The 9,929-nt window shown below is 38.9% G+C and overlaps 1 protein-coding gene across 7 annotated transcripts in view; it reads right to left on the bottom strand.

The window, feature by feature from the left end:
• epha3 (eph receptor A3) overlaps nt 1–9,929 on the bottom strand; it is a 96,824-nt gene that overhangs the window by 25,132 nt on the left and 61,763 nt on the right. For 5 of the 7 annotated variants that reach the window (XM_034885106.1, XM_034885110.1, XM_034885109.1 and 2 more), the window contains 5 exons: nt 7,176–7,338; nt 6,792–6,897; nt 6,340–6,404; nt 5,283–5,408; nt 1,143–1,328 (listed from right to left, as the gene is read on the bottom strand). In XM_034885106.1, coding sequence (XP_034740997.1) covers nt 1,143–1,328; nt 5,283–5,408; nt 6,340–6,404; nt 6,792–6,897; nt 7,176–7,338 — 646 coding nt within the window. The remainder of the gene's footprint in view (nt 1–1,142; nt 1,329–5,282; nt 5,409–6,339; nt 6,405–6,791; nt 6,898–7,175; nt 7,339–9,929) is intronic. The other 2 variants (XM_034885107.1, XM_034885105.1) reach the window with 1 other exon arrangement.

The raw sequence follows: 9,929 nt of genomic DNA, 5'->3' as shown, positions 1-9,929 counted from the left end.
CCCCCCAAATAAAAACTCTTCGGATCTACACGATTAAGAGACTAGTTTGCAGGTATGACAAATGCTCGAAAACCCAAACAAGTGTGTGCGCCGTGCCTGTTGTTTTGTTTTTGGTCTAGCTAGATCAGGTGTGGTGTTGTAGTTTTTATAACATTACTAGTTGTTGCAACAGCTTGTGAAAAAATCTACAAAATTTGCTAGGCCAATAACAACGTTAATCTTGCGATAAAAAAATTGACGCCGGTAAAATGTGTTTGCGTTAACGCCGTTAACAACGCGTTTAGCTGACACCACTAGATAGCAAATTACATTTTCATTGCTTGGCAATGATGGTTTTGATTAGAAGAAGTCGTGCTTAGATGAAGTAAGTTACTGAATTCACATGACTGAAATTTAAGAGGCAGTGAGCAATTAAAGCATTGAGGTTGCTCAAGAAAAGGACAGATGAATAAAAGAAGAACAATGAGAGAGGACTACTAAGAGGAACCCAAAATTAGAGACAATAAAGTAAGTGAAGTTCAGCATGTATTTTGTTTCACTCCTTAGAATAACCACACTGGCAGAACTACTTAACAAGCCTGGTGCCGCAGGGATATAGAGGCCAGGCCCATTCCTCTGCGACAAAGTTCAGACTCATTATTTCCTTTTTTCTGCAGTCATTCCTTTTTAAAGAGGCCTTCTGTGTGCTAATGATAGTCTTATAAAGAGGCCCAGAGGGGAGCAAGTCAGAGATATGGATTTATGGATTTATGCGGGCTTTGGACACAGGCTTTGATCAGAGCACATTGATCTGCAGAGATTTACACCACGGTAACTCAATAAAACTCCTGCGCTCTTTCACAGAAGTGCCAGCCACTTTAGAGCCATTTGTCAAAGACAATTGCAAATCCGGAATCAGTTAAAAAAGACTCTCCTCCCTGTTAATGCAAATCATGTCTCTGTTCTCTATTACTCTACCCTATTTAATTCTATTTTATTCAATTCTATTCTATTCTAGTATTGTTGCTGTTTCCCAATTCTTATATATTTTTAAGTAACAATAATGGTTTAAAAAAGAAATATCTTTTTTTTTAGAAAACCACCATAATATTTAATCTTGAAAAACAGGGAACATTTAAGTCACGAGTCATGGATGCACTTACTGCGTGTAACCACCCCCTCCAGCCTGATGATGTTAGGGTGGTCAAACTGTCCCATGATTGATGCCTCAGCGAGGAAGTCCCGCCTCTGCTTGTCTGTATATCCTCCTTTAAGAGTCTTGATGGCCACACAGATCTCCTTCTTGCTGGGAAGCTTCAAACGACCACTGCACACCTCACCAAACTCACCTAAAGATAATAAAAAATATGAAAGAAGCAACAAAACAAAACAAAGAGACTTTTACTTTGTTATTGCAAATATATACATGTCAAGATTTCACTTATACCAAAAACCCTGCTTGTAAACACTGATCAGTATTTCATGTTACAAGTTTGTTTAGTCTTATGATGATATAATGTAAAGATTTATATCACTTACAAATTGGTCCAAATGTTTGCCAAATTCATGAGAAATTAAGTTGTGTATGTTAATAAGATAACTGTGAAGTAATGCAGATTAATATTCTAATTCCCCATGTAACTTTTTTCATCTTTAACAATTAGTTATGGCTCAACAAGTAATTGACTCAATCTGTAGAAAAGCAAATGCTTTAAAGTGCCATTGTTTAACCTGTTTCTTACTCTCATAGACTAAGTGTGATCAGTTAGTCGATGGGTCATCTATCACATATCACCTCCATTGTAGAGATGGACGGAATGCAACTTTTCAAACAATCTTTTTATGCAGTTCATTTTAAACGCTTGTCTTCAAGTCCAATCAAAAGTTAAAATGTAAAATGATCCCCTTGGATTAGTACTTATAGCTACACAGGGATCTACTTCAGGGCAACCTGCGTATCTAAACTAGCGGCTTGTCTATTTTCCTTGCTGAGCCACTGCAACAGTCAAAATGAGAAGCTATGTTCAACATGGCATCCATTTTTTAAAGGATGCTTACAAGTTCAGCAATGCAGTTCTTGTGCACTTAATCAGAATAACGGTTCAACTGTTGTGTGAGGTGTCATCATGATGTACGATCTTTACAGATGCAATGACCACTTAGAGTCAAAGATAAAGTGGCTGATCAAAGAGGATCTTCATAATTAGCCCTGTAATTACTTAACTCCCATTAATCAGTAAAGTATCTATTGATCTTGGCAAAAAATAAATATGCGTTATGACTTGCTATTACAGTAATGACACCATGTGTAGTAATAAACTTTGAAACTGATCCACCCCAACCCACAGTCCAAACAACAGCTCAGAGAGTGAAGCGGTCTTCAACTTTCCTTCAGTTTTGTATTAAAATGCAGCGTGACTCAAAATCCACTCTGGGAGAGAACAATTAGCATTCCTTGATGGTGAGGGGATATGCATGGTTACCTCGGCCAATTGCCTGTACGTGTGTAAATGTGTGTGTTTTGTGAGTTTCACCAGGTACTGTAAGCTCTTAGGGCAGTCTGGCCACTTCAAAGGCAGCCAGCCATGTTACAGCTGGTGAAGGGCCGGGGATCTGGCTTCACTGTAGAAGATGAATGGAATGTGTATATCCGGGTGTGTGTGTTTCTGTGTGATTGTCTTTTAACCCCATAATGTACATGCATATTGATTGTGAGATGATGTCAGAGCTAAGCCACGTGCAGATCTCTCAGAGTTCAGTACAGTCATTTCCCATAGCAGCTCCGGATCAGAGAGCATGGGTCAAACCTTGGACTTGAAAGGGTCTGGAAGAACGTAAGCCAGAAAAATTACAACCTGTCTAAATACCAAACGCATACCTCTTCTTTAAGTCTTCAGCAGTGGATAGACTAGCCATGCCAAGGCTCCTTTTTTACATGTTCACTCTGAGAAAGAAGATCTCAGTTTAATAAGGCTTGATTAGGGACCCTCCTTTCCTGCTCTCAGTAGACCTAGGTATCCCCCTTTGATGTTAAAGTCTGACCAATGTAAGCAGAGCAGAAAATGTGTTTTGTCTTTAAACACACAATCACCAATTGGCAAGAAGAACAAAGTTGTGTTAACATGTTTGATGAAGACAGTTGGGGATTGAGGTAGGGATAGATAAGGGAGAGGTATGGCCTGTATTATTTAGAGCGCTTATATGGTTTTGTTAGAAAGAAATCACACAGGTGTCTGGTTGTATTCAAGCTGTTTTCTTCACATTTACTTGTTTTCCAACATAGGTTTAAAATAGAGAGCTGAAGTTCCAATCTATTTCCAAGTTAACCTGTGTTCCAATATCATACAACTCCATTTTTTTGTTGTTTATTTTTTTTATATAGAGGGGTTCATGCTTTTTAAAAGCATTACAATGTTTGTGCATGGTTTTCTCTTTATTTGTTTTAGTCTATTACTGCACTGGTTGCTAAAAGTTGATCACACTGGTATTTGTTCATTAGCACTCACAGGTAGCAACAACACAGTTTCTTTCAGAAGCAATTAATGTCAAAACCTCAAGGGATCTATGGTTTCTGAATGCTAACAAAATAACCATAACTTTGTCCTGAAGATATAAATTAACAAACGTGTTATTCCACTCAGCACGGTACTATCCAAAGAGAGTTTGCCTCAAGTGGCTCCACTCATCTACTGTAACTCATAAAGTTTGTTTGGTTATGATTATGTGGTACAAATTAGGATAAGTACCTCCTGAACATGATTTCACAGTTGCTTTTCAGCATAGACAAAAATAGACATATTGCACAATGTGATGTTTAACTCAAGTAGGGAGACATTCCAAAATAAATACACTTTGCCTCTGCAATGCACTGTGCACATTAAAAATGTATAGTATACTGTAGAGTAGCCTTCTTCGGTGTGAACTGAATTGCGTGTGAGGGTATAAGGGTTCAACTGTTATTGTTTTTGGGAGGATGATTTTGGTATCAATTATATATTAAATTAATACAATATTTCCAGTCATGTTTTCCATGAATTATAATTTTCCTCTCTTCTATATGCCGCCAACATTCCTTTAAATGTTAATGTAATTAAACATCTCTGTAATTGGACTATAATTCAAGCAAATCCTGAGAAGTGATTCCTATGAAAACTCTTATGAAAATGCAGTGTAGAGTTTTGCGTATTCCAGTGCGGAGTCAGGTATTAGACTCACAGGTCATTCTGACAGCTTTACAGTGTGGAAGGCTGGTGGGACTCTGGAGACCAACCTGCCGTTATGTGCTGTGTGCTTTAGACTGCATCTATTCTGCTTGCACTCCACATGAATCACAATGCGTTACCCTCTCGTCTGCACTCTTGCTCAAGTTATCAGGGAGTACATGAGGAGAGGAGTTTTACTGTTGCAGTCATTAGACAGAGTTCAGTATTAGAGCACCAGGCAATCGCCTGTGGGAAATGTAAAGAATGAAGAGAATGAATAAAAAAAATGATGATGGAAGGAAAGAGGAAAGGTAGAAATGAAGGTGAGCAGAGCAACTTCTAATTTCACCCCCCCTTCCCCCCATCATAGAGGAGCATTGGAGAGAAGGGACCTCAAGCTAGGACATTAAATGCTTTCTCATGCCCAGCTGTGCAGTATATGGCCCACAGTTAAACTAGCCTGCTGCTACAAAAATGGAGATATATGGGGGCTCTACAGGCACCTCATTTTTTGCTGCATGTGGTTGAGCACTTGGTGTGTCTTTGTCATTTAAATAGAGTGTGAAAGACTAAGAAAGTAAAGTTCCTGCAGGGTGAGAAAAAGAGGTCTGGAAAGGAAGACACAATTTATTTCCACATTTCTATACACTTTTTAATGTAGAATTACTTTTGTGAGGATCTACTGCATTTCCTGCACTGGTAAACATTTCCTTTGATGACCGAAGCAAACCCAGGTAATCTGAGCCCATGTATTATAATTTACATCCCTACTTTATTCAGTGTGACGATATTTAATTGCTAATACGTCACAGAATTTAGCAAGAATTAGAAATACAATTAATTTTAACAAAGGAATGAAAGTGTATCATAACCTGTTATTGTTTCAGAATGTCACTGACACATCACTTTCCAACAGACTGGCAACAATCAACACCTTTTTCCAAAAAGGTTTTCAGAGGGTGAATGCTATGAAATAAATTGAATTTGTTATTTTGCAAACAAGGTTTGGTTTTAGTGTCACTTTGCTTGCCTGAAAAAAACCTTTCTGGAGTCTCATCTGTGTATGCAGCAAAGTGTGGAATTGTTTTTGTCCGTTCTCACCTGCTCCCACCACTTTGTCGATGGCGATGCAGGAGGCATCCAGCTCCTTTGCAAACTCGTGCACAGCCTGGCTCGGGTCCTCATACGTGTGTGGGTCCACGTAGGTCCTGATACCCGGCAGACGTACTGCAGCAGGAGAGAGCAGATTGTGTAAGCTAATGACCATGTAAAAAATATGTCCCTCCATGTGTTTGACCTGTCCCTTGACCATGTGTCCTCTGAACATTTTATTAAATTTGTAATAACAAAATATCACATAACTAGCACACAGCTTTACTAGGGAAAAAAGCATTTAAAAAAATTATAACTGATGACATATCTATACCAAACAAAAACTAAAACTTTGAAGATGGTGTAGGCGTCATTGTCTGAGTAATATAAAGTATAGATAAGTACAATATTCCTTTTTTATTTTCGTATTCAGTAAAAATATTCAAACAAAAGCCTGTCAACGCAGCAGAAAATGTGTTAAAATATGTAGTAACACACAAATCAGCTAATGAAGAATAACTCAACAGGCCCTGCAAGATTTAAGTTTATAAGATAGATTAAAAAACATATCTTTTAAGTAATAAAGTTGTACTTTATTAGTCTCTGAGGGGAAATGAATGCTCTTCATCTGACCCATTGAAACCATTAATGAAGCAGTGGACACCTGTAGTTAACTCCTGGGAAGTGTTGGGGTCAACAGGGTCGAAGATAAAGGTAGGAGTATCTTAGAAATAACACATCTTACATAAAGAAAAAAGTGCAAGCAACACAGAGGGAGCAAGAAAATTGTCCACATCAGAGTAGCTTTTTTCTCAATGGTCAAAAATGTATTGAGAGAGAGACCATCTTCTTAACATGGTCTCAGTCCAAATACTGTCTTCTCATATGACTAAACGAACCAAAGTAAAGGGGAAACCACTTCAAGCTTGGAAGTAACTGCTCTAAAACAACCGCTGTTGGTAAAGATGTTATGAGAAAAACAGCTTGCAGATTGTAACTTTTAAATTATGTAAAATATACAGTAGAGTAACTAGCTGGTTATATTTCTACAGGGTTCAGTACTTACGGTGGCCGTTGCCAAAGTGCAGTCTTTTCTCATCAGGATGTTTGGATTTGCTGTGGCAACAAAACCTGCCAATCCAAACAGAGAAAGGTCATGACTAGTGCCACATATTTCCCAATAGGACTTCACCCGTTGGCCCAACCTGGAGTGTGTGTGTCTGTGTGTGTGTGTGTGTGATTGGGTGTGTGTGATCCCAGCTCTTATAAACCAAGGGAGGATCAGTAAATCGGATAATGAGCCATAGATTTATACTCTTTCTGAACAGTTCTGACTGCCAACCGACACACACACACACACAGACTCACACACACACACACACATACACATATGGAGAAGAAATAGAAGGAAACTAATTCGGTGAAATATCAAAACACATAAAATCTACTTTCAGGTAGATAGAGTGAAATGATGCTGTGATCTCAGTAAGAATAAAGTCCAGGGACTGGCAGACAGACCTGCCAATCAGGACGTAGAGCAGCACAGTGAGCAAGATGATGGCCACGGCAGAGGAAATGGCGATCAGAACAACCTGGCTGCTCTCACTGGAGATGGAGAAGGCTGCTGAAAGACAGGGAGTAACAAGAAATGAGCACTGCTCCACTCAGTTTTGTCAACATCAATTATCTTTTGGTCGCTACTTAACACTACAGCTTCTGAAACCCGGAAAAAAATGGAATGCATACATGTGTGATTTCCAAAAAGAATGGTACCATAATCTCGCTATTCATTATTAGTTATTTCTTATGAACGGACTGTTTTTTTGGCCCTGTGTCTCACCATATTTTCTACAACAGCGGTAACATAATTACTATAAAACTTCTATTCTGAGCTGAACTTACAGTCAGGGCTGGTCTCAAACTGAAAACTGGGGCTGCTGGCTCCATATCCTGCAGCTGTGCGCGCTCTGATCTGCAGCAGGTAGGCGGTGTTGGGCTTCAGACCATTCAGAGTCACATTACAACCCCGAGCACGAAGGATGGTGTAGCTGGTCTCCTGCTCCTCCTGTAAGACAAAGGAGGACAAAGGAAGAGAAGGACAAAGAAAGGAATTCAATTTTTGTGTGACAGTTATGTTTTTCTTTTTAGAAAAATACTAAAATGTAGTTGTAGATACTATTAATGAATACAATGTTCATTTACAAATATACAATACAACACAATATGCATGATTTGCATAAACACACACGTGCACACAAACATCCCACACAGTTTGACAGCTTTCTTCCCAATCTGATGAAATATGTCCTTCTTATTTTATGACTTCTCTCCTACTGATCTTCACTTATAAAACAACATGAGGATTTACACACCAGGGCTGCATTTGGCCCATTGTTTCCAGATGTGGAAGGAAGAAAAACAGTGGAGTAAAGATGAGAGGACAGGACGTAGATAAGGAAGAGAAAAGATTGAAAGTAGCCATTTTTATTTTGGCTTCTGTACAGTGATATTTCCACATTTGGAAAAAAAGTTACAATAGTCTTAATCTATGTTTATGTATATTTTTTGCACTGCATTGATTGATGTAATTGATGAAACAAAAAAAACGTTCTATTTCAGGGTTTAGTTGATTTAGTTTCAACCCATGTATTACTGTGCACCAAACATTTTATAAGTAAACCATAATATGCATAAAGCAAGCTATGGTGTATAAAATTCTATTATTTTGGGGTTTATTTTGTTTCATAGTACTTTTATGCATGTGACAATGTTAAAGAAAACCTATATTACTAGGTGAGATTAAACTAAAGATTTGTAAAGGAAATTTCATGAATGTGAAAGTACAAAATAAAAAGGGAACTTTACAGTACACGAGGCAACCTGTCACTGTCACTTCGTAACATCTTCAACAATTCAATCAACAAAAAAATTGATGATACACCAAATGCTGTGTTTCTCTATCAGTGCCTCACTGTGTGTTTGAATTGTCCAGGGGGAAAATCTCAGAGCCAATCTATGCTGCAGATTTGCAGGTTTTGCAATCACAAGATTTTTGAAGCAATTTGATGCTATGAAACAAACTGCTAAATAGGGGGAAAATAGGACAAGGGTGATATTAAATCTTAATGACAACCTATTAGAGATGACTTCAACAATCCTGAAAATGAGCTACATGTTTTGCAATATAGCCAAGCTCATAAAAATCACCCAAGGCCAAATCGTGTTAAGGCACAGTCAAATCCTCATTTTATAGACCCAGTTATAAAGAGTAAGTCATTGGTACGGGCAACTGCATGAGTAGACATTCACACACACACACACACACACACACACACACACACACACACACACACACAGCAGTGTCCAAAGAAACTTCAGGCCCATTCCTGAAGTGGATCAGAGTTTTATGGGGCACAAAGCTTTTCAATCTGCAGTATGTGTGAGGAGGTAACTGATACACCAGACCTGCACTGGGACAACTCTTCATCACAACTATAAATCTACTCCCAGCTTGTCACCGTTCCGCGTTCTGGACAGCATGTGATCTGCTGAAAATCACACACAGGTGTGGCAAAGGCAGCTTTTTGTGTGTATGTGTGTGTGTTTTGTGAGAGAGAGAGAGATACAGACAAACTCAGGTCTGACACCTCTCTATGCACACTACAGCCAGACAAGCTGTGTGATTGTGAATTATCCACTCGTGTGTGTGTATGTGTGTGTGTGTGTGTGTGTGTGTGTGTGTGTGTGTGTGAGTGTGTGTGTGTGTGTGTCTCTCACCATTACTCTGATAGAATTTAATATGGCCTCTGTGCTGCGTTATGCTTTGACAATCTAAACAAAGCTGTAGCGAATTATAGCTTGTATGACACACACACACACACACACGCACACACACGCACACACACACTCATACAGACCCCAAAACAGGAGATGTACAGCAGAAATCTTGTTAATACAGTGTTTCAGACAGCATTCCTTCCATCTTAGACTAAATAAACATCCCAATTTAAAGTTTATCTGAAATCTGAAGCTCTCTATCTGCTCTTGAGATTACAGTGATAAAACATGCAAAAACAATCAGCAATGTGTATTTTATTTTCACAAAGTGCACTTGGAAATGCCTTATCGGCCATTGTGTGCGCTTTAGCCGGTTAAAGCGACAGGAAGATCCCGCATTTAGCCTGTGATTTCCAAAAATGAAACACCTCTCTTCTTCTGGGAATTTTTCTGGTTGGGAATTCCCAAGAATATCACCAAACATTCCCTTAGAATTCTTATATATAGGATATATAATTCTGGAACAGCCCTCACACTTTGGAAACTTGGGGTCTCTGGTTTCACGAACCATGTGACACAGTGTATGTGTTGGCGGAAAGAGTAGTGCAACAAAGACAGGGACAAAGACTGGTTAGGTTTCAAACTAATGAGCTGCAAGGGTTTCCTTGGTATGAACCACGTCATGAAACTCCTTCTAACCTTTTTAAAACTTTGTAATTTATTACTATTTTTATGTCACAAAAGCAATATAAAGGCATTACTTAGCAGGACTGCATGAAAGGTGTACTACTGATGTCACTGTATTCCATCCATCCATCTTCGACCGCTTATCCGGTATCGGGTCGCGGGGGCAGCAGCTCCAGCAGGGGACCCCAAACT

The sequence above is a fragment of the Etheostoma cragini genome, chromosome 11 (genome assembly GCF_013103735.1).
Source record: "Etheostoma cragini isolate CJK2018 chromosome 11, CSU_Ecrag_1.0, whole genome shotgun sequence".
Taxonomy (NCBI): Eukaryota; Metazoa; Chordata; class Actinopteri; order Perciformes; family Percidae; genus Etheostoma; species Etheostoma cragini.
Note: the sequence above shows the minus strand (reverse complement) of the source record. Positions and strands in the feature narration are given on the sequence as shown.